Below are 26,128 nucleotides of genomic sequence, written 5' to 3'. Positions count from 1 at the left end.
TCTGTAGAGTAGTGAGTACAAACCAGACGGCAGTAGTTTAGGGGTGAGTGGGAACAGAGTTGTATATATGTTAGGCTCTAGGGAAGGATCCAATAAAGACTACAAGTAAGATAAGGTATGACTCATAGGGCAGTAGGTGAAGGAATCAACTCAACAGTACAAAGAGAGTCTGACCTCTAATTAAATTTCATTAGAGACAGCTCAGCTTCCAAAGCATCGAATTCTTTAAAGGCAGAGAAAATACCATATTCAACTTTATCTGCCCATAGCTAGCAAAATTCCTGGAGCATAATACAAACTCAAAGATTCTGTGATATGCATGAATGACCAAGGGCAGCGGGAGCAGGGGGGAGACACACTAAAAAGAAATACTCCCTAGAAGCATGTATCTCCTGTATCTCCACCCTTGAGAGTTACTACTTCAAAGATTTATTTACATTTAATGAACTTAAAAACGCACAAATATATAGGATATAGAGTGATATACCATGATAATGTCTGTTGTCTTTGCCATTCAATATAATATCTATTTAGTAGTTTACTAAACAACTAAAAATGAAATAAGTAATTGCTACATACTATAAAAGGTATGTGCCTATCCCATCCTCTCATCCACAGCCCTGAGAATGTTATCACTCTATCTACTGCCCTATCCCCAACCTTGTCTACACCAGGAATGTATACCTGACACAGAGACAGCCAATGCATATTTTGGCTGTATACTAAGGCAGACAATGCATACTTTGTGAGACTGGGCTCCATCAGTGATCTGAGCTAGACCCTCTTTCAGTAATTTGAAAAGTTAAAAACTGTTGCCAGCCAACGGTGGAAACTGAACCTGAAAAAGGATATATATGTTCTGGGGCTGGAGTAGCCATTTTAAGGGGACATACAGGCCAATCGGTAAGCAAGGAAGCCAACTGAGAAAACTGAAATGAGGCAGATACACTCTGAAAAGCCAAGATGAGAGACTCTGTGCTTCCCTGAAAGAGAGAGAACTGAGACTTTGGTCAGCTTTTTAGTTCCCACAGGACAAGCTACATTCCATTTTACTTCCCTGGATTTTCCTTTTTATGTGAGGTAACTGGAGTATATTTCTATTCCTTACAATCAAGAGTCACAACTGGTAGAATTCCTAAACAAGATTACATAAATGCCAACAATACAGAAGTAGTTTTTGTTTCTTTAAGTCTAAACAGATACTACACACTGTAACACAAAAGTAGTTAGGGGGCTTCCCTGGTGGCGCAGTGGTTGAGAGTCCACCTGCCAATGCAGGGGACACGGGTTCGTGCCCCAGTCCGGGAAGATCCCACATGCCGCAGAGCGACTAGGCCCGTGCGCCATGGCAGCTGAGCCTGCGCGTCCGGAGCACAGGAGCCTGTGCTCCGCAATGGGAGAGGTCACAACAGTGAGAGGCCTGCATACCGCAAAAAAAAAAAAAAAAAAAAAAGTAGTTAGGAATTCTAATCCTAGCTGGTTTCTACTCCTAGCTCTGCTCAAAGATCATGTGAACCTGAGCAATCAAAATGTCTCTCAACCTTTGTTTACACACTTCTAAAAGGAACTGGATTATAGACTTCTTATATATACTTCAATGGCTTAAAAATTAACTTGAGATGATAGTGTGAGGGGTGTGTGTATGTGTATATACAACAAGTTCAAAGATATACTCAAAGCAACTCTGGAAGTCTTTCATGAATTTCTGTAACTGCAAGAAGAATGTAAACTTGGAGTATAAAAGGGCTCTTTCCTAAAACCCTTAACTGGATTATATGTAATAAATTATTTTTCTATTGAGATCATCACTAAGGCTACCAGAAATCCAAAAAGCAGTACCTGAAAAAAATGTAGTATCTATGTGAAAATATGAAACTGCCATTCAGGACAAAATACTCATCTATTACACTGCCTCCCTTCTTGGACTTCTTAAAAATACCTACCTACTATGGTTTAAACCATCTTCTGAGGGACTCCTTAAGTACAGACCACCATGCTCTGAATTATAAGAATGACCCCCACCACACTGGGCCACAGTTACAAGGGTGGATTTCTAAGGCTGGTTTACTGGTCTGTTAGACAGCCTGACAGAATAGCTCTATCAAATAATATAGGTAACCCAGAGTAAATGGTGACTCTGATCTGGCCAATAATGTCTTCTCTTGGGACTGTCAGTTGATGGTGATGGGAATAAAAGCAGCAGTGAGGCAGTAACAGAGTCAGTCAGGATGGCACAGCACCAGCACAGGCACTTACAAAAGCCTAATGCTAGGAGTGTCACAGGTTACCCACGTAGCTAGATCTGTATTATATAGATTGTACATGAGCTTCTGGTGGCCAGATATGTGTTGTATCCATAACTCCAGTCTACATCTAAATCTATCTGAAACCATGCAAGGCAGCCGCTTCTGTTGTATTGTGAAGTCTGGCTATCTAATAAGGCTTTTCTTTCACTGATTTCACCACTACCTTATAATAAAATTCTTATCGACTAAGGGATTATTCCAGAATTCCTCTGTGCCTTACAGCCTTAAAAAAAAAAAGTCTCTCATACCTAATACTTTTCAAAAAGCTAAATGCATTCTATGTACCTTTTAATAAGTCTGTATCTTCTAAAACTAAAGAAATAAAAATAATGACCTTCTGATTCTTTCCTCAGTACTACAGATGTAAGTTTATACTGTTTTATCTGTTAACAGAAAAACTCAATTAGATCTTCCAGAGCTGACATTAGCTTCTTAACATTTTTTTCTTTCTTGGCAAACATAATTTAGTAAGGGTCATTTTATGATAAAAAAAAAAAACAAATGAAAAAATGAAATATTGAAAGAAATAGGCAGACTTCAATAATGTCAGAAGGTCATTATTTAGTCCAAACTAAATCAAAATTAGCCTTATCTAAAAAACCTCAGATATCTGGTGACTATTTAACCTATCTTAAGCCATTTACTTTAAATTTTCTACAGTATCCATTTATCAAGTATAATACAAGGCACTATTTTCATAAAGATGTTACAGTGATAGGATGGCCCCCAAATGTAAAGAGACTCAGAAAACAATTCCCAAACCCTTTGCAAAAGTAGAAGGCAAAGAAATGTGACCTGCACTAAAGTCAGTTAAAACCTATAAATAACTTCTTGAAGGTTCCCAAGACTATTTGTGTTACTGTTCTTCCCTATTTTTTCTTTTTCATTATTTTCATTTTGTCTTGCATAGTAAGGAGATTTACATTTACTTAGACCTCTAAAACCATTCTCTGGGTTCTATGAACATAAATATAGTGAGAGAAAAGAAATGAAGGAGCACAACTTCACTTCAGTTTGAATGAAATGAACAAAGCAAAATGATATTCAATAAACAAATAAACCACTGGAACAAAGATAAACAAACCCGTTTGAAAAATCTACTGTATAAAATGTACTAAATAAGAGTTGATATCCTAAAAAAACAGCAACAAAAAACTGATCTTTGGCTCATTTTCTTTTTCAAGTCACCATGATCTTACATAGGAGAGTAGAATGGAAACAAATAAACAAACAAAACTGGGGATATGTAAAATGGTACAGCCACCGTGTAAAATGGTTTGACAGTTACTCAAAAATTTAAACATACAATTACCATATGACCAAGAAATTTCACTCCTAGGTATATATCCAAAAAGACTAAAAACTCAAACAAATACATATACATACATGTTCACAGCAGCACTATTCACAATAGCCAAAAGATGAAAACAGCCCAAATGTCCACTAATGAATGAATGGATAAACAAATTGTGGTCTCTACTTACAACAGAGTATTTATTATACAATCATAAAAAGGAATGAGGCAGTACTGATATATGCTACAATATGGATAGCACATTATGCTAAGTGAAAGAAGCCAGGCACAAATGGTCAAATACTGTATGATTCCATTTATATGAAATACCCAGAAAAGATAAATCCATAGAGACAGAATGCAGAATGGGGGCTGTCAACGGCTGGGAGGAGAATAAAATGGGGAGCAAGTGTAATTCGGGGTGATGAAAATGTTCTGAAACTAGATAGAGGTGGTGGCTACACAACTTTGTGATTGTACTAAATGCCAATAAATTGTTCACTTTAAAATGGTAACTTTATGTTATGTCAATTTCAATTTCACCTCAATGTTTTGAAAACTTAAAAAAAAAACTGGGTCAGTTGTTAGAAGACACAATTTCTACACCCAGGTTCTAGGCCAGCCGCTTATAGCTGACCTCTCTGAGCCTCAATTTCTTCATCTGTAAACGTGTTGGGAACAGATGATATCCAAACTTCCTCTCATTAACTGGTGCTCTGTATCTGCAGCTCTGAATTTTTAAAGAATTGTATCATATAGGAATATATCTGAAAAACAAAGCATGAAGTACTGGTTAATGTTCTCAGCAAGTTTTACAGGAAAGTCATTAGAAAGTTTAACAAAATTGCTTCTCCTAATGACTTTAAATAAAGTGGACATAAACATTAAAAGGCACATCAATGAAGGCAACTCTGCAAGAAGTAAAACTAACGTGTTCTAAGATTGTAATTTTCTAGTAGTCAAGCTATATCCAAGGATACAAATTAGAGAATCTAACCACAATTATAAATAAACAAATAAATAGATGAAATTTGAAAATCTAAAAGAAAGACTGGATTAAATAACTCTCAGGCATTTTCCCCTAATATCAATTCTTTCAGGCTTTGAGAGGTGCTGAGAATCATATAATCTGCGGTCACTGAATGTGGGTAGTCTATATTTCAATTTAGAGTTAATCTATATACACCTAAAAATAAGGTAAACCATAAAAACTAAAGAGCTTAGCTGGTGTTCTCACGACGCTACTTCTACAAGTTAGCAGACTAAAGCCACATAAGCAAGCCAAAATTTTCCTCAGGAAGCAGCTTTGGATATACTCTAACATAATAAATGTTGAGCTGAGTTATCAGATTTTACCACCATACAGTATAGCAGAAATAATTTTGGCCTAGAAAATTTAAGCCAAATGATGTCAGCTGCCACAGCCAAAGAAAAATCTTATTAACATTCCTATCTATGAATAGTATAAATCTGTATTGGCAAAACTAAACTATGGGGCCTCCCTGGTGGCGCAAGTGGTTGGGAGTCCGCCTGCCGGTGCAGGGGATACGGGTTCGTGCCCCGGTCTGGGAGGATCCCATATGCCGCGGAGCGGCTGGGCCCGTGAGCCATGGCCGCTGAGCCTGCGCGTCCGGAGCCTGCGCGTCCGGAGCCTGTGCTCCGCAGCGGGGGAGGCCACAGCAGTGAAAGGCCCGCATACCGCAAAAAAAAAAAAAAAAAAAACTAAACTATGAAATGTCCCCACAAATGACTGAGAAAACTGACTAGCTGTGCAGAGTTTTTTAATAAATATCAACTGACTTTTAGAAAAATGAGAACCATTCATACCCACCTAAACACAGGTAAATCAATGAATGCAATCCAAAAAGAGAAAAGGAAAACAAGCACCATTTAGCATAATTGCTCCTCAGTTTTCATCTTGCTAATAAGCACATCTGAAAACTATGAATACAAAAGATACATATAAAAAAATACATGTCACAACCCAGCATTAAAAGCATCCTTTTGATGTAACCTAAATCCCTATGACCCATCATAGGTATCATATGCTTGGTGTCACGACCTCAAAAAGTTACTTTTACTTTCATAATTCAAACACATGTGAAATAAAGTCACTGTATACAAAATCATCTGATTTTAAAAAGTACAAAAGCTTTAATCATGGACATACATTTTGCTCAGTAAGGGCATATGGGTTTTAATTACTAGTTGACATGATATACTGTAATTATGCAAAAGTATATTTTCCACTAAGCATATAATTTTCTTATTTCTACATCAGGCTATTACCAAATTTACTACTTACCCTATTCTGACAAAAAATGTATTAAAATTTTTTGATAATGTTTTTGAACGAACTCTTCATTCAAAAGTAATTCCACAGTTCATTTGCATAACTAGGGTGGCTCTTGAACTCTGCAAGTATTATACTTTAAAAGGCTTTCTTTAATTTAAGAGAAATATAAATTTTCTGCACTCCATTGACAGTGATATCTGATGTTCTCATCTTCCAAGTTTAACAATGCAAAAAAATCGTTACATGTCAAATTAATCAAATGAGTTGCAGTAAACCCATTTATTCTGACAACAAATTTGAATCAGTGTAACAATTATAAATTTCTAGTCTCATATATAGTTTATACTTTAGGCTGAACGGTTTCTTTGTGAAACTGACTTCAATTCTCTATGCATAAAATTCTAACGTATAAATAAGGGAAGTTTGCATACATAATATACAAGGTCCCTTTTCACTGTTTCTAAGTCTATACCATTTCTTCAATGTTGAAAAAAATCTGGAATTGGGCAATTAAAATTGTTCCTGAAAAGCATCAAGTATAAAAGTGAAGAAACAGCAAAGGCTTTGCCATTGTTAGGTACAGCAAAGTGTCAAACTCACACAAGCAAGCATGCTGGAGTGAGCAGAGCTATGCTCTGCAGACCTAACCAAGCCTTGACACTCCAGAGCCTCCTCCTGCCAGTGTCAGGACAAAAGAGACCAGGCCCCTAACCACTCACCTAGGAGCCTGTGGAACAGCAGCATGAAACTCTGGGCCTCTCCATGGATCTTATGCAACCAATCCAAACCCCTTAACAAAGAGAAGAATACAAAGCTAGGACTTCCTATTAAGTTCAACCCCAGGTCTTAAACTGACTCCTGAGAGCCACTCACCCAATTCCCAACTTTCATCCACCATGGGACTGCAGAATGTACTTTCCAGACTAATTGTGAACCCACTATGCCCTGTTATCTTTGGTCACTACCAAAAGATAAATTTATTACAGTTATCAGTCCTCTCCTGTACTCTAACCACTGTACTGTTCTTGTTTTTTCCTCCTTTATCCAACCTCCCACTGCTTACCTTCTTCCCCAAACCTCCCTCTAGGTTTACTCTGCTCCAGGGTAAAAATAAACGGATCTATATCATCAACGATTTCACTGTTTGCTTTAAGTAAAAGCTGCTTCTCCTGCCTCACTCTCAAAGGTTGCTTATTCTTTCATTTATCATGTACTCCAACTTCATGATGCAGGGTCATGTTCGTAACCGTAACTCCCAGCCAGCTTCCTGTAAAAAAACAAAAAACAAAACCCTGCCACTGTGCAATTGCTGCACATTAGAATTCCCAGGGGCATTTTGAAGCCCCACTGCCCAGGTTACACCCCATACAAATTAAATCTGAATAGCTGAGGATGGGAGCTAGCCATTAGAATTTCCAACGTGCAGCAAGGTTAGGGTAAGCACATTAGTAGTCTGTAAAGTTCCCTAGGTGATTCCAATATGCAGTCACAGGCGCAAACCACTGATCCCCAAGGCACTCCTAATCATTCACTCAAAACTCTTGACATGCTTCTGTCCTAAGTACTACATAACCTTGAATTATTTCAACATGCATCCACCCAACATTCTTTTTCTTTCTTTTTTTTTTTTTGGCCATGCTGTGCAGCTTGTGGGATCTCAGTTCCCCAACAAGGGACTGAACCCAGGCCACAGCAGTGAAAGCACCCAATCCTAACCACTAGACCACCAGGGAACTCCCAACACTCTACTTTTAATATCATAAGCATTTCACCTCCACCAACATTCACTGCAAGTCCATTTAGCCACTTTAAGACCACACTCCAGACTTCATCACCCTGTCTTCTCTGAATGGGAAATGTGAAAATTAACTATCTTACTCTCTGATCACAATCTTCCAGTTCTAAATTAGTTAAACCTACTGCATCTATTTTTCATTATCATTCAGAATTGCAGACACTTAATTCTACTTTCTCCTTACTTAGCCCACTTCTGCATTCACTTCCCTATCTAGACTGGACTCCACAGTTCACCATTTCAACCACTCTCTTGCCAATATCTTCATTTATCACATTACGATGGAATTGTCTATTTATTTTCCTGTATATACCATATACCTAAGTCTCGTGAGATCATAAAATGTATATGCTGTATTCATTGATGTATTCCTGTTGACAAGTATAACATCTGGCACATCCAGTATACTCTAAGTATATATCGAATCCACACATCTTCTCAGTAATCATCTAAATCAATGTGATACACACATCAATATTTTTTCCTAGTGATAATCTTCACCAGATTACCTTCCTTTCTTATCATTAATTGGCATCTTAATACTTCAATTTCACTTGCCCTTTGTTTCTGTGTCAAATCAATTCCGTAAGCACCTATCTGTATGGCAGAGGGAAGGGGAGAAGACAGGAGTATAAAGTGTAACAATAAACACTACTGGAAAAATTAGATAAACACTTGAGAAACTTATAAAAGTGGGAAAAGATAATTTACAGCACCACTTTTTTTTTTTTTTTTTTTTTTGCGGTACATGGGCCTCTCACTGTTGTGGCCTCTCCCGTTGCGGAGCACAGGCTCTGGACGCTCAGGCTCAGCAGCCATGGCTCACGGGCCCAGCTGCTCCGCGGCATGTGGGGTCTTCCCGGACCGGGGCACGAACCCGTGTCCCCTGCATCGGCAGGCGGACTCTCAACCACCGCACCACCAGGGAAGCCCCTACAGCACCACTTTTAAGAGTAATTTTTTTAACTTAATGAAAATTTTCTCTCATGTGTATTAAATATAAAGAAAGGTATAGAAGTATGTACCCAGACTGCTTTTAAAACAGAAAAAGCAAATACTTTCACTTCTTACTAAATACACTTCTGCACTGGTTTACTTTTCAAGCAGCATGAACTTTTTAAAAAATATATATTGCAAATAATACTTTATTCTTTTTAGATTACACATACCACTTTTCCTACAAAAGACACACCATATCCTTAACTCATTTTATTTACATTCAATTAACAGTCATTTAAAATGTTTAAGTGAATACACTATTATGGATGTTTATTTCTATCAAGCAATGATCATAAAGGCTGTCATAAAATCTGTACTCCAGCAAGTGAAAAACATGAAACTAACATCCTGTTTAAGAAAGCAAGACAAAACAATTGGTCAAATTATGGTAATAACGAGGGAATAGCTCACATAACCTTTAAAATGAACTGGAAAATCTTAAAAAACAGATATGTATTTGTATATCGTCAAAGTTTAATTAGGTAGTAAATAAAATTTTTAAAATGTTAATAAGTATAAAAGAAGGTGGAGATGATGAGAGCAGACACATTTGCTGCAAGTGACTATGAAGAGGCAGCGGGACCATAATCAGAGATGATCCTCAAGAACATCATGACTGAGCTATGATTCCTAGACATGTAGTGTTGCTGAAAGAATAAGCCGGCCTAGTTAGGGATCTGCAAAGTCAAGACCCAGAGACTCAGAATGTGCCGGGAGAAAAAATAATGGATAAGCACACCAATAATCATGAAATAATAGAGCCAGGAATTCAGGAGAAGGTAAACAGATTATTACAGACAGAGAGGGCAGGACTAGAAATAAATAGTCTCTGCTTTTGGAGGATTCCTCCTCCTCTATTGGGTGCGGTTAACCGTTAAAACACTCAAAGCATGGCAACTGAGGATTGGAACACTGCAAAATTTTAGGTTACTGTAGCTAGCTACTCCACTACTGAGCAGAGTGGTTTTTAAATTACCTAGCACTGCTACAATGTAAACCAAATGCCTCATCACCCTCAAATTCTCAGTAAAGTCTTCTATCATCACACACACACCTAAATATGATAATAAAATTTAAGAAAAAAATTATTTTTTCAAAATTCAAGTTGGGGAAAACTATAATGGCTTAATTTCAGCTCTATTTTTATGTATTTAGTTTGTCTTGTTTATGTGATCCTTGATACCATTTCCTGAAGCTAATTAGAGAAAATATTACAAAATTTAAATATCTTTTGACACAAAAAGCACAGTCAACAAAAGAAAAATATATTGGACTATGTCAAAATTTTTAAATGCTGTGCTGCAAATGATACCCTCAAGAAAATGAAAAGCCAACCCAAAGAATGAAAAAAAATATTTGTAAATCATATACCTAATAATGAACTTCTACCTGGAATATACAAAGAACTGTTAAAACTAAGAGGGACTTCCCTGGTGGCGCAGTGGTTGGGAGTCCACCTGCCAACGCAGGGAACACAGGTTCGATCCCTGGTATGGGAGGATCCCACATGCTGCAGAGCAGCTAAGCCTGTGCGTCACAACTACTGAGCCTGCGCACCACAACTACTGAGCCCGTGTGCTGCAATTACAGAAGCCCACGTGCCTAGAGCCCATGCTCCGCAACAAAAGAAGCCACCACGATGAGAAACCCGTGAACCACAATGAAGAGTAGCCCCCGTTGGCTGCAAAGAGAGAAAGCCTGCGCACAGCAACGAAGATCCAACGCAGCCAAAAGAATATATATAAAAATAAATTAAATAAATAAAAACTAAGAAATAAACAATCTAATTTTTAAATGAGCACAAGATTTGAGTACACATTTCTCCAAAGAAGATAATATAAGTGGTCATAAAAAGCATATGAAAAAATGTTCAACATTATTAGACATTAGGAAAATGCAAATCAAATACACTACAAGATATCACTTCTCACCCACCAGATGGCTATAATCAAAAAGACAGATTGTAACAAATATTCTTGAGGATGCAGAGAAATTAGAAGCCTCCTATATTGCTGGTGGGAATAAAAATGGTGCAGTACTTCTGAAAACAATTTACAGTTCCTCAAAAGGTTAAACATAGAGTTACCATATGATTCAGCAGTTCCATTCTTAGTATATACCCTAGAGAAATGAAAACATGTCCATACAAAAACGTGTACACAAGTGTTCAGAGCAGCATTATTGATAATAGCCCAAAAGTGAAAATAACCCAATATCCATCAATGAATGAAAGAATACACAAAATGTGGTGTTTCTATACAATGGATTACTAGGCAATAAAAAGAAATTTGAAATAGTGATGCATGCTACAATATGTATGAAACTTGAAAACATGTTAAGTGCAAGAAGCCAGTCACAAAGACCACACACTGTATGATTGCATTTATATAAAGTGTCTGTAAGAGGCAAATCCATAGAGACAGACTTGTGATGATAGCCTGGGGCTCAAGGCAGGGAAGATTTGGGAGTGACAGCTAAAGGGTAAGGGTTTTTCTGTTAGAGGGTAATGAGTTCTACAACTTACTGTGGCAACAGATGCACAACTCTGTGAACATACTAAGAGCCACTGAACTGTATTCATGTATGGTATATAAATTACATGTCAGTAAAGCTGTTTTTTAAATTACTACTTACTAAACAACAAAGAGAAGTAAAATAAATAAGCAAAAGAGGCTAAAGTGCAAACACACAGATCAATGGAACAAAACAGATTCGAGATAAAAACAATTCTAGAAATAAGTATCTAAAAAGATAAAGTGCAGAAAAGGCACTATCTTTACTGCAGTGGTTCTCAGCCAAGGGCAATTATTCCCCCAGGAAACACTCAGCAATGTATGGAGACATTTTTGGTTATCAAAATGGGGGGGTAGGTATCACAGAGGCTAAGGATTTTGCTGTGTGCATCCTACACAGCATCCTAATGCACAAGGTAATCATCCACAACAGTGAAGAGGAGAAAGAGGATGACAAAGAGGAGGAGGGACTTCCCTGGTGGCACACTGGTTAAGACTCCGCCTGCCAATGCAGGGGACACAGGTTCGAGCCCTGGTCCAGGAAGATCCCACATGCTGCAGAGCAACTAAGCCCTTGTGCCACAACTACTGAGCCTGCGCTCTAGAGTCTGCGAGCCACAACTACTGAGCCCAAGTGCCACAGCTACTGAAGCCCACGCGCCTAGAGCCCATGCTCTGAAACAAGAGAAGCCACCACAATGAGAACCCGCGCACCTCAACGAAGAGCAGCCCCCACTCGCCACAACTAGAGAAAGCCCATGCACAGCAACGAAGACCCAACGCAGCCAAAAATAAATAAATAAATTAAAAAAAATAAATAAATAAAATTCAAGCATGTCCTGAACCATTATTTTACACCGACTCTCAAGTAGACTTTTTTAAAAAAAGGATGTGGAGGGGATGGGCAAAATTCTGCACACATATCTAAGGAATCAAATAAAAGTGATTTATTAAGATTTAAAAATTCAATTTATCGGGCTTCCCTGGTGGCACAGTGGTTGAGAGTCCGCCTGCCGATGCAGGGGACATGGGTTCGTGCCCCGGTCCGGGAAGATCCCACATGCCGCGGGAAGGCTGGGCCCGTGAGCCACGGCCGCTGAGCCTGCGCGTCCGGAGCCTGTGCTCCGCAACTGTAGAGGCCACAGCAGTGAGAGGCCCGCGTACCGCAAAAAAAAAAAAAATTCAATTTATTAGAAAAACCTGAAGTAACTAAACTGACACTAATATCTTAGTCCTTGGTACCCCTTAAGAATCTGGTGTAGATTGTGTAGGTATTAGTATTCAGGTAACTTTCAAGGTATATTCTAGACTTGGTACAGGTTCAGACAAATTTCCTTCATGTTCCTGAAGGCTGTACAGTAACAACTCCACATCAAAACCATGACCCTGAAAGTACTACAAGATGCTCTTAATTCACAATAAAAAATAAAGCTCAACATTGTTCTCTGTTAACTCTGAGATTATGAGGCTTTTTAATCAAGATAAATTCAGACAAGAGGTATACAATCACAAAGTGAAATTATACTGAATTGTATTATTTAAAAATATATATAAACTGTTGTATACATTCGCCTTTTAAATTTTTAAGCAATGGAAAGTATTTTTAAACCCATTAAGTAGAGTATAAGTTAAAAAATAAAAGTTAAATTATTGTGGCCTGTTTAATTTGCTGGAGGGGGGAAGGAAAGGGTGAAGGTTAGGGGAAAAAACTGAGAAAGCAAGCACGCCTACAGACATAGAGAATAATAAAAGAGGTGAGGGAAAAAATCAACACATCCGCAAAGCAACAGCGACAAGGGGAAAAAAATAAGTATAGTAAGGAAAATAGAGACAGACACAGATTCATCCACAAAGGACCTTGATGGCAGAATCTTCAGCTAAGTAAAATGTTATTATCACATGAACACTCCACTCTTTGAATATAACAATTTATTGTACTATTACATGAATGCAGATAAGCAGCTCCTGAATAAAGGAACTGAATTTACATTCTTAATACCCATATTTAGATGTATAAGTACAAATCTTATTTGTAATAACTTAGCCCTAAGTCTTTTTCTTAACCTACTACACACACAGTATACTAATACGAATCAAGCTAACTACATAATTTTTTTAAACAAAGGACTTCCTCATCTTTCTAGTCCCTATAAAAGGAACAATTCAAGAGAAAAGCTTAAATAAATTCTGAGCTACTTTACATAAAACTTTATCAAATTGACAAGAACCTTAGTACTTCCCATAGCAGAAAACTACACAACACTGGCATTTTTTTAAAGCATAATATGAGATTATGCTACAACTTTTCCCTTTCACTTCATCTATGGTAAAAGCTTTAGTGGGCAGAAGAAATTATTGGTCAGTCAAAAGTTCTAGTTATGACCACAGTATGCAAGTGTCACCTCTCGATTTCCTCCTGATATTTAGTCTAGATCTAGCTCTTAGTGCAATACATAAATTAGAAAGTTAATAAAAACTGAAAAAGTAAGGGAAGAATTAGATCATCTGCATCAAAGGGGATTATTTTGTTTAATTTGACATTTTAAAACTTCCTCAATAAAACAAAGACAGAATACAAAAAACTTCAATCACATTCTAAGTTATAAAAAATAAACCACTTGTTATTTATTTCCGAGGAAACAGTAATTAAAATCTAGTTACTTCTTGAGTTTTATTGTGGGAAATACTGTGTGCAGTACTTAACATGTTATTTCACTTAATACTTAGAACAACCCTACGGGGTATCATTAATTTAAAAGTTACACAGACGAGAAAACTGAGGCTCAAAAAGGTTAATAACTTTCTAAGGTCAAAATACTCTGAAGTGACAAAACAGATTCAAATCCAAGTAATCTGACACCAACGGCCACTCTTAACCAAAAGCATACACTCTTCTTCAGAAACTAAGAATGTCCAATTTGTGATTAGAAGATATATATGTGGCAGGGTTGGGGGGGAGAGAGAGGGGAGACAGAGATAGAGATGATTAACAACACTCTGAGTCCCAGTACAAAGACAATCTCACTAACTTCTGTAGTTCTATAAATCTTGCATTAGTGCCTATTATTTGATTGAATATTCTGAGCTATCAGATATTAACTGGTAGAGCTTTCTGGTTCAAAAAATATATTTTTATAAATTATAAAATATTCTTAAGCCTAATTGATTTTTCTAAAATTTTTATATAATCAACACACCCACTATTTGTAAAGTCCATTATTTCAGTTTCTTTTTCTGTACCTTTGTTGTGTTCCACCTTTCAAGTTGTCGCCAACCTCCCTCTAGACCACTTCCTCTTATTCTGCTAACTCTTACCAGGATTAGACTACTGCAACGGTTTGAGTGTTGAGCACTTAGGTAGTACTCAAGAAAAAGCATCTGATGTTAGTAATGAACACTGGACATTAAAGTAGCTAGTTATACTAACAGTTGTGATCTGATTAAACACCCTGAGGAAAGTTCTGAGGAAGAAAAAATGCCACCTCAAATAATCTCAGGAAGAGAAATCAAGAACAAATTCTAAAGTATAATATTATGACTTGGAGAAACATTAGATAACACATAATATCATAGTATCTTAAAATCAGACCATTATTTCCCAGAATCTATGTAATAACTAAACTGAGGTGAAATTTTATTTCAGACTTAACTCTTCCATTAAAACTGTACAACTTCAGTTTTATAACTTCCAAGCCTCAAATGATCGTGAATCCAAGAGCCATTCTCCATACATGGTCTGTTGTCACACAACTCTGGCCTGAAAATAAAAGATGTCACAATACAAAGAATCACAGACTCGCTAACCTGCCAAACCACAGCCAGGCTAAAGATAGCTCCAGGGTTCCAAGAGCAAAACCAATTCAGGTTTAAGTTGAGTAACATTCAAGGACTCTCCAATAATGCAGGGCTAAGGTCAAGAGCAAAACAGGATTCACCTTAGGAATTTCACAACTGCATCAGAATTAAAAGGTCCCTCAGGAAATTGGAGAAAACAGTGCAGTAATCTAACAATGGTGAATTATTCCAGTTGATTGTATATAAGCCTCTGGCACTAACTGAAAGATCATTAAACAAGCTGCAGAATTATTGTATTGAACTTTTCTGGTACATATTATTTCTGAATATACAGTGGAATTATAGATGGGTGAAATGATCTAACAATGCTCTAAGAGTGACATTGAGAGGTATTTTAGGTAAGAGATCGTGGTAGCAGCTGCCCTCCTAGAAAAGGTACCCCGCAAATTTCCAACTTTTTGAAATTCAGGACTAAATTTTTACTCTTACTTGCAAACTTCGAGACAACGTTAAAGGTCATAAAAACACGAAACACTCAACAAAGCACCACAAAAATCTGCATTACTGTACTATTATAAACAAAGCTTTAGGTTTATCTAGTTCAGGAATACAAATGAAATCATAAAAAGTAAGTACTAAGAAACACAAAATAAAATCCAAGTTGTTCTTGCATTTATGATTTGTTACATGAAAATAACATCAATCTAATCAGATTCTTCTCTGTAGGAAAAATTAAAACAGAACTACATTCTAACTAAATGCTTAATGTTCACCTTTTTTTTGGTCTAACTTTTGTGTGCGTGTTTTGTGATCCCAAACATAGTATTCAACCACAGTGTACTATTTTAAAAAGCCTAATGGACAGAGATAATAACCAATCCTTGAAGGATAATTAATGTGATAGTTTAAATTTATCAAAAATGATTTTTGTCTTAGTGATTTTTCAATTTTACTTTCATTTTGCTGGAGGGAATATTCAACATTCTTTTATTGACAGATATTTAGTGAGGACTAAGCGTTAAGCTCTCTTCCAGGCACTGGGAATACAATGGTAAGCCGCACATTCAGGAGTTTACACGAGTATGTAACATACAGAGTAGGGACCAAGTTCTACTTTTACCAGGGTAATGGAATTCAGCTACGTCTTTCAGTAAAATCTGGTAGACCTCTTAAGGAGATATAAAGAGTCTTTTCATAAAAACAAAACAAAAGACAAATTCACTTTTTTTTTGCTACTCTGTTCTCTTGGGGTTTTTTTTCCACTTCTCACCGTGAATTAGCTTGGAGCAAATAGAGACAGTAGAAATGGGCTGACTCTTCAGTTGTAAGAAGCAGCTCATTTTAGAGCTGACATGTCATCCAAACTGGTAGTTTTACATAGAGTTAGAAAGTAAATGCAAGTAACTACCTTTTAATTACATTCTCCAACCTTTTATTCCTCTTAATTTTTCACCTTTTAATTACGTAATTTGTTTTATTCTGACAAAAGACCTCAAAGCTTCAGCTGAATGATGGCCAAACTGGCACCAGTTAGCTCTGATAGTGAATTTTCTGAAGGCAGGTTTCAGGTCGGACACAACTGCAGCACCAGAACTTAGCATGTGCCTACCACAGAGTAGGAGTATTTATGTTTGGTGAACAAAGTGATCCACAAAAATTAATCTCCATTAGTAAAAGTTACAACCAAAGCCTTATAAAAATTGTATTAAACAATTAAGAATTAAGAACTTATTAATTTATTTCTTAAGAATCTACCAGGATTTTAATAATTTACCAGGGTTGATTAAAAATAAAGGATTTCTTTTCCCACGAATATTTCACACTATGTATACACAAATGACTACTAACCCTCAAATAAGTAACCTTTTTCAAAATATTTTTTGGAACTGCCTTTTCAGAAATTCTCTGGAATCAATTTACCAACCACACAAGAAGCTATCCTTATTATTACTCGGCAAGACATGCTCTCAGTCTATTTTTTTTCCTTTCCCTTCTTTTAGGCTAGCCCCTGCCTCCCTGTAACTGCACCAATGGCCAGGGGATACCCTCATTCTCCTGGGATCCACTGAGAAGCTAGTGAGCCATAAAGCTAGATGGAGCCTAGAACCTGAATTCATATTAATGCAAGACATATAGAGAACAAAACTGATGTATTAACCACTAATATCTGTATAATGATTGACAGTTTACAAAGAATTTTACTCTCTGTCATTTTATTTCATCTTCATAACAATGTAAGAGTAGCTAGGAAGGTGCTATTATTATCCCAATTTCACAAAGAAGGAAACTAAGGCTCAGAAAGTTCAAACAACTTCCCCAATGTCACATCATAAATAAGTGGTGACGTTAAGACTCATCCTTAGAATGCCTAACATATAGGTCATATTTGTGTAGCCTCACTATTGTGGTAGTTGATAGACAAAGTACGCATCACCATGACTTCAACCTATTACTCAAGCTTCAACCATTTTTTAACATGATAAAACAGAGCTGTCCACTTGTTTAATTCAAAGTTCCCTCTCCTCACAAATATATAAGGCATTGTAATATGAAAATTAACCTTGACTCAGAAAGTCAATGTTAGAGTTCCATCAATTCAGGGAGCACTTGATGGTCTGTGAAACCACAGAATTTCAAAACAATTTAAAAAACCATACCCTGAGAACCTCACTCAGGAATGCCATAAAGTCACTTAGCTTTGCCACCAAATGGCTAATTAGTGAGTAGCCAGCATTGGAAACTCTTAACCATGATAGAACCTGTTTTCTTCCTCTTCCAGAAGCTCATGCTCCCTCCTTTTCCATTATTACTCAGCTAACAGAGCTTACTTGATCCACCTAAAACGATCTACTTCAAACATCCTCACATACCCTTTTTTCTCTCTTTACTCTAGACAATACTCTTTATTCCACAGTTACACTAGAAATGACACTGAACGTAAGCATGAGCACATCTAACAACGTGATTAGATTAAGAGATGAAGCACCCTTTATAATCTGCAAGTGTATACATGTGCTGGTAGTTACTACACACAGAAATGTAAACCCATACACTTTGCAGTGGCCTTATGATTCACAAACCAATGCCTTGTACCTTTAAAACTACAAATGTCTGTACTTTAATTCCGTATTTCCTCAAATAAATAAAAGTAATTTTATAAACTTGTAGCAATTAAGGCAAAACTTTTAAACAGAGTGGACTAGTTAAGAAACTTCTATCAATTTCTATGAAACACTGGTCAACAAACTTTGGAACAATCCATCTGAACACTAGTATCTCCCTACCTAGGACTCCCAAGGATGGTTATGGAAATCTAAAACCTCTATTTTAATATTCTGAAATGCCAAATGGAAGACCTACATTTATCTAATATAAAGCTGTAGAGTTTAACTAAAAAATCACACATTTGCTTTTGTTTGCAATTCTGTCAACCAGCTAGCTAGTTGATAATCATAAGTGATGAAAAACGGTATATGCATGCTAGAATAAGAAAATATAATGAAAATAAATACTAAATAAATATAGTTTATTTATAAGCTCTCTGAAAGTCTGGAATCAATGGGGGGAAAATAAAACAAAGACCCTTTAGAATTCTTGAGAAATGGTTGGCAATACTCAGCTTGGCTTGTCAAAAGATGTAGAGTGGCAAGCCAGCCTCATTCTAGACAGTAATGTCCTTCTACTTCCCTTATAAAATCTCTTTCCCACCTCTTAACATCCTTTGAATAGCAATGGGCCTATGCTTCTTGTTCTGGTTAGTAGCCTTTATAATGTCATTAACTAATAATTAAAGAAATAGCTCGTGTCAGTTAAGGAGTAACCCACCCCAAGAGTATTTCTCTTAACTAATGTATTAACCAACAAAATCAAGTCATAATTTTTTCTTAAGCACTTACTATGGGCAAGAGTGTGTGTGTGTGTCTTTAAAAAGAGCTCTGGGGGCCTCCCTGGTGGCTCAGTGGTTAAGAGTCCGCCTGCCGATGCAGGGGATACGGGTTCGTGCCCCGGTCTGGGAGGATCCCATATGCCGCGGAGCGGCTGGGCCCGTGAGCCATGGCCGCTGGGCCTGCGCGTCCGGAGCCTGTGCTCCGCAACGGGAGAGGCCACAACAGTGAGAGGCCCACATACCGCAAAAAGAAAAAAAAAAAAAAAAAAGAGCTCTGAAAGTCCAAAGACTCTCCCTTAATGCACAACTCATCACATCTCAGGATTCCCCAAAGCGAAATACAAGAAACTCTGTAAGTATCTGTATTCGTCAGGGTTATCCAGAGAAACAGAACCAATAGGAAATTTTTTTCAGATTTATTATGGGGGACTGGCTCACAAGATTATGGAAGCTGAGAAGTCCCACCATCTGCTGTCTGCAAGCTGGAGAGCCAGGAAAGCCAGTGGTGTAATTCAATCCAAAGGCCTGAGAATCAGGGGAGCTCATGGTATAAATCCCAGTCCAAGGGCAGGAGAAGATGAAATGAAATGTCCCAGCTCAAACAGTGATGCAGAAAAAGGGGCAAATTCCTTCTTCCTATTGTTCTACTCAGGCCCTCAAGAGATTGGATGGTGCCCACCCACACTGGGGAGAGCAATCTACTTTAACAAGTCCACCAATTCAAATCCCAATCTCATCCTCATCCGGCTGCACCATCACGGTGGTACCCAGAAATAATATTTAATGTGGCACCCCAAGGCCAATCAAGTTGACACATAAAATTAACCATCACAGTCTCTATGCAATTTGACACAAATTCTAACACATTCTTTGACAGCAAATCACCTATCAAAAGCTATAAGAAGTCCTTTTTAACTTCCTTTAGGCAAATCTTCCAAATTTATTTGAACCACAAAATTTTACTCCCTTAATTATTAACCTGGGACCTCTAAAAGTGCAGCAGTTTATGCCTTACCCATCTGTATCATATTTGTTAACCACAAAATCAAGAATGAGTGTTAATATATTAAAAAAATCAATAAATCTAGATGGAAATAACTTAGCACAACTACAAGTTTTATGTAACATTTACTAATGCTCCACATTTACACACAACCCAAACAACTACTAAGTTTAAATAAGTACGATTTTTATTCATTGTTTTTAAAAGTACAAGTGTCAACAGACTGGTAACTGGTTTTTATGCACAACCTCTAGAGTATGCCACAGCAGTGGTGCAAATTCAGCATATTTTCCTACATCTTCTATACCTTTAGTTCTCTGTAATAATACATGCTCAGAAATAATAACCCCAGTAGCTTTTTAAAGTGTGTGTAATGAAAATTCACTAATAAATATTTCATTATATTTGAATGTTGTGAAAATTCAGATTAATTGAAACAAATTCTCAGGTAAACATCCTATATCCTAAGTCTGATATATGGAAGTTCACTCCTATTTAAAAAAAAGAGTAGGTGGGGCTTCCCTGGTGGCACAGTGGTTAAGAATCCGCCTGCCAATGCAAGGGGACACGGGTTCAATCCCTGGTCCAGGAAGATCCCACATGCCACGGAGCAACTAAGCCCGTGTGCCACAACTACTGAGCCTGCGCTCTAGAGCCCGCGAACCACTACTACTGAGCCCATGTGCCACAACTACTAAGCCTGCACTCTAGAGCCCGTGCTCCGCAACAGAAGCCACAATGAGAAGCCTGCACAACAAAGAGTGGCCCCCGCTCTCCGCAACTAGAGAAAGCCTGCGCGCAGCAACGAAGACCCAATGCAGCCAAACATAAATAAATAAAAGAAAGATAAATTAAAATAAATAAATAAAATAAAATCTCTCAAGAGAGCCGAAAACTATTCATAGAGAGCAAAATGGTCAGAGTTCTGTACTGAGAGTCAGGAGATGGGATGCTAGTTTTACCTTTGCTACTAATAATTGTTTGGCCTTGGACAAGTCTCTGGGCTTCAATTTTCTCATCTATAAAATGACTACTCACAACCATAGATGAGATCCAAGTACCATTTAATGTGGGCCTTACTTTGGAGAGGTAATCTAGTGTAGTGGTTAACGAAAAACTCAGCAGATATTGCCCAGGTTGGAACCCTGGCTCTTCCACTTAAAAGCTATGCACAGCACACACACACACACACATAGCAATAAAGCACATCTAACTACTATCACTGACTTACTGTTTAAAATATTTCACTGAAAGATGAAATTATTTTAAAATACAGAAGCTTCAGGGAGTTCCCTGGTGGCCTAGCGGTTAGGATTCCGCGGCTTTAACTGCCGTGGCCCGGGTTCAATCCCTGGTCGGGGAATTGACATCCCGCAAGCCGCGTGGCACAGCCAAAAAATAAAATAAAATAAAAAATAAAATACAGAAGCTTAGAAAGTTCAGCCTTTCCAAATCAAGACTCTCATTTTACTAGCAAGCACTGAGTTCATGTGAAAGCATTACAACTCTTCAAAGGCTGCTAACCTAAGCCAAATTTAACCAAAAGATTATCTCATAAAATATTGTACATTAGCAACACCACTGAAAATTTATTATAAGGCTAATTATTCCTAACAAAATATCACACTACAGGTAAAAATAGAACTTCTGCTACTTGCCTTTTTTTTTAACCTAATACTGCTAATGACAACAGAGTTTATGATATACCATAATCTCTGTGAATAAAATTAACCATGGGAATAAAATTAACTACAGGAATGAAAAAAAAATCTATGGAATTCAGAAATATATAGTGAACTATAAACTACTAGAAATAAGTAGTTCATGAGTTAAAAATCAACCAATAAGTATTTACCAGGCCCATCCTACACCAGGCTGTGTGCAGATTATTAAGTACAAATACCAAAGTATGAAGTTCCTCAGAGTTAATAAGGCTGGAAAGGCAAGTCCTTTATTATCACATTTTCACACAACAAAAGCCACTCATCTACAAACATTTTTATGTCCTCGTTAGCCCAAGTAGGAATACTTCCCATTGCCCATTTTTAAAATTGTTTGCTATCCTTAGTTCAGCCCACAAAGATGCCCAAACTAGTACCTGACAGCTGACATTGGAAGCTTCACAGGACTTAAAGTGAGTATAGCTTCTAAGATATTTCCTCAAATCCACAAGCTTCAGAATTTATCTTCAATGACACCCACACTAACATATACCACAACACATAACTGTGTTAACTTAGGTCCAGTACCTACTTACATCAATTTCGTTCTTCCCCTTAAAATACTGCTAGTAAAGGCAAACTCTACTTCTTCAAAAAGTCTGCTTTTTGCAATGGTCATCAAGCACTAGAAAAGGGAAACTGATTGGCTAGTCATAGTTGCCCTACTTCCATTTCAGGACCAAGGGAAAAAACTGTTCCACTGAGAGTACCAAGGAAGTCTTAAGCAAATCAAGAGGATAGATGCTAAACTCAACTTTCAGATTCCTACGATTTAAGCGAAAGGTGACAGGGTGTGGGAGAGGGAGGTAATGTAACTGGGCTATCTAAGTATCCCCCTGAGAAAAAGAGGTCCTCTTCACGAAGCAGTCAAGGTAGGGGGTGGGAAACAAACCGGTCTGGCCGAGTGACAAACCCAGGATGCCGACCGAGCTTGGAGGCGGAGGGCCCTGGAGGCCAGGGACCCGCGAAGAGAGAGACCTCGGGCAAACCGTAGGGGAACAGGAACCAGCAGCAACGCAGAAAGACCGACACTGCCACAGACCAGCGTGTAAGGGGACGCCACGAAGGGAGCGGCGAGTTAGGAGGCAGCGACGGCAGGAGGGAGACCAGTGCCAGGGGCGACGGGCAAGTGGCAACTGCGAAAGAAGAGGCACAGGCAGCCGGAGGTGGCGGGACTGTTGAGTCAGCACAGCTCCTCTTCAGGGGGCACTTGTAGGATCCCCGCTCTGCTCGGGCCCCGGGGCCCGCTACCAAGGGTCGAGCCCGCAGGCGGCGGAAATAATGTTAGCCGACCGGCCGGCGCCAGCCCCTTCCCCATTTCACAGGTAAACACTGGCCGCCGTCGCCGCTTACCTCTGTTAACATTATTACACACCGGGGAAGTGAGCTCCTCCCTAGCCTCGCCGCATGGCAACAGCCGTAGCAGCAGCGAAAACTGCCTGAGCCGCCGCCAACGGCGGCAACAGCTCCTTCAGTCCTCTCCCGGGCGGCGGCTTTACTCGGCTTCGCTGGCTTCCCTCCGGCCCGGCAGCTCTCGACGGACGCGCCGCCATCTTGGAAGAGCGACGTCCGCGTCTCCCCGCGACGTGCGCTCCCATTGGCGGGCGCAGGGGCAGCCGGCGTCTCGTGACCGTCGCCATAGCGCCGGCGCGAGGGGAAGTGGAGGCGGGTGGCCGGAGACCCAATGGGCGCCAGCTGCAAGGGCCCAGGAGCAGGGCGCAGAGCCCGACTTGGGACCGCTGGGAGGGCAAAGAGGCCCCAGCGCGATTCCGGCCCGGGAGTCGGCGCGCGCGTCCGCGGCGGCCGCTGATCCTCCGCCGCACGACGGGGTCGGTCGGCCCTGGGGTACAGCGAGACGGGCAGAGGCCGAGGCTTCGACGGATGGCGCTGCGGACTTCGCGCGTCTCGGGGACAAGGCGGCAGATGTCCAGTAGTAGAAAAACTTCCCTCTCGCATATCTCCGGCCCCGCGGCGACCCAAGAGCAGGAGGGGGATGTTCGGCTTTCTCCACTGTCTGGGGCTTAAATATGATCTGAATGTGCTCCCTCCTCAGCCCCTCTTTCCTTCTAAACTTTGCCAGAAACTTTCCTTTGTCCTTTCCAGTCCTCAGCGAGTTCTCTACTGGGGTGCGCGACAGGTAGTAGAAGTGATACAGGCATATCAGCTTTACCCCGGTCGTAGCAGAGTGTCGCTGATTCGGTGTTTGGCCAGCACCTGTATAACAATGAGGGCTTGGTTTTGCTCTTCGTAGGAGACCTCTAAAAAATGTAAAGCCAATTTTACTTTTTAACTGAGGTCTGTACAACTTCACTGGCTTCTTGATACAGTGTGTGCGTGTGTGTTTGTGTGTGTGTGTATCATGATGAGCAAATTTCAGCACGTGTCATTGTCAATAGTCCTAACTTAAATGGGACTGAACTCTGGAACGCAGGGTGCATAGAAGCCCCTGTTACTGACACCGTTCTGAACCTGCCACTAGGCGAGTTACAGTGTGTGAAACTGAAGGCAGTCACTTCTATCTGAATTGTAATTAATTTACCTGAACCTGCTGTCAAAGTGAGTTACCCTGTTGTATGTTAGAAACCAGTTTCCAAGGAATTGACAAGTAAATTTTCAAATTTGACACGCAGAATCCTTCCACCTCTTTTAAGGGGATACAGAGGCATTTGGGAAAGAAGTTCCTTCCCCTTAACCGGAGTCCCCCCTTCCCTTAACAATAGTACTATTGTGCAAAATGAAATTTACCTAATACATTACTCTTATATTCTCAAAACATTAAGTAAAGGCATTAGAAACTTTGTGTTACCTCTGTTGTGTCCTCATCAAGGAAAGAAAATGATTCATTTAGGTAGCCAGGTAGAAATTCAAGATAAATCCTGATTTTACTTAATTCAACTAAGTGAGGCAAGGTAATTTTGCTGTTGTTTTCATCTACATCTAATACATAATTTTCATATTTCTGGGCCAGCAAAATTCTGACCTCTGCAACAGAATAAAATGTGTTACAGGGATTGACAGAATAGCCATGAATAGAAAATAAGATTGGAAAATACTCTCTGGCCTAAGATATTAAGGAAACGAAGAGATACTAGAGACAGCAAGGAACCTGGAAAAAGATAACTGTTGCAACCTATAAATAAGAAAACAGAGGAGGCTCATTAATATTTAAGATACCAACTAGTAAATTAAAACTAATTTAGGTGTCTGGCCTGTATTTAATTTTCTTTTCACATGTTTTTCCCATTCCAGAAGGAAGGCATTTTCACTTATAAAAGGTGATAAATTAAGTGTAGGCACAACTTGAGGTTTGTACCAACCTGTAATATGACATGGCTATGCTTTTAACATTGAGAAGTTTGTCCGTAGACCTAGGAGCAAGCCAAAATCATTAGCTCCCAGTTTTCTCAGCCAGAGTTCTTTCTGTGACCTAAAAAACCTTATGTTATCTAGCCTCCCCAGTCCCACCCCACATCCACCTCTCTGACCTCATTTCTGCTAAGCACTGCTCCTATAACAGCAAGGCATCCTCTAGCCCTGGGGCCTTTGCACTGAATATTTATCTGGAAGGATCTTTCCACCAGGTACCCGCATGGCTAGATCTCTCACTTCTGTTCCATCTTTGCTCAAATACCACCTTTTTCAAGGAAGCCTATTATGACCATCCTTTTAAAATGTTGCCCCTCCCCCAGTGTCCTCCTAAAAGACTCCGCAAGGAAAAGGCCTAATTAAAAATGAAAACAAAATCCTCTGTGTTGAAAGAATTTTTTTTTCAATTGACCATTGTGTGTTCTTATCTTTCAATTAATGGAAGAATTACTTTTACTGTCACTAGAATGCCAGAGAAAAGTTTATGACAGAATAGTAAGCTGAGCCTTTCCCTTAAGCTTATATTACTGCTGATATTTTCAATGGTGATAATGGGATGGGGGATTATAAAGATAAAATATGTTTAGAAGAAAAGCTTTCTTATGTATATATACATTGGCATGAGTCAAAGTTAATTTGCTAGCAAGGGAAGCAACAAAGTAAATAAGGTATGTCATTTCAGAGATTTATGGAAGTTGGGAAAGAATGCTATAGAAGCAGCTAGCTTCAAAAAAAAAAAAAAGTAAGCATCTAATTTGGCACAGATTGCGGTTTCATACCATGTGGTCTTAAAAACATCCTATCAGTTGTTACAGAGGAAACCTGGGACAGGCTGACCTGAGATGCCACGTTCTTTGGCTATCAATCAGAAATTTGAAACAAAACAAAACTATCCATCTTAAGAAACACATGATAAGGATACATCTGTGGTTGTTATTGCAAAAGGTTTGATTCCTCAACAAGCAGTGTCCAGTCTAATTAACCCAGGAAAGGATGACAAAAAGAGGTCAGAGGCAAAAATCAAGTGTGTGATGCTTTTAAACAGGCCACTGCCAGTGATTTCCAAACCTCTGAGCAACAATTCCGAATATCCAATTTGCCTAATTTCTTAATTTTAAGGCAAAGAAAAAAAATTCATCTACATATTCAGGTTG

At 38.8% G+C, this 26,128-nt stretch overlaps 1 protein-coding gene across 5 annotated transcripts in view; it reads right to left on the bottom strand.

Annotated features, from left to right (window-relative positions):
• SNX13 (sorting nexin 13) overlaps positions 1–23,173 on the bottom strand; it is a 143,816-nt gene extending 120,643 nt beyond the window's left edge. Inside the window, exons 1-4 of one of the 5 annotated variants that reach the window (XM_060108168.1) lie at positions 22,962–23,041; positions 6,960–7,163; positions 6,616–6,686; positions 4,238–4,367 (exon numbers count right to left, since the gene is read on the bottom strand). In XM_060108168.1, coding sequence (XP_059964151.1) covers positions 4,238–4,261 — 24 coding nt within the window. In that variant the 5' untranslated portion in view covers positions 4,262–4,367; positions 6,616–6,686; positions 6,960–7,163; positions 22,962–23,041. Of the gene's footprint in view, positions 1–4,237; positions 4,368–5,431; positions 5,453–6,615; positions 6,687–6,959; positions 7,164–22,961 lie in introns of those variants that run through there. The other 4 variants (XM_060108171.1, XM_060108170.1, XM_060108172.1 and 1 more) reach the window with 4 other exon arrangements.
• Positions 23,174–26,128: the final 2,955 nt, after the last annotated feature.

Source organism: Mesoplodon densirostris, chromosome 9 (assembly GCF_025265405.1).
Source record: "Mesoplodon densirostris isolate mMesDen1 chromosome 9, mMesDen1 primary haplotype, whole genome shotgun sequence".
NCBI classification, from domain to species: domain Eukaryota; kingdom Metazoa; phylum Chordata; class Mammalia; order Artiodactyla; family Ziphiidae; genus Mesoplodon; species Mesoplodon densirostris.
This window is presented reverse-complemented; position numbering and strand designations above follow the sequence as displayed.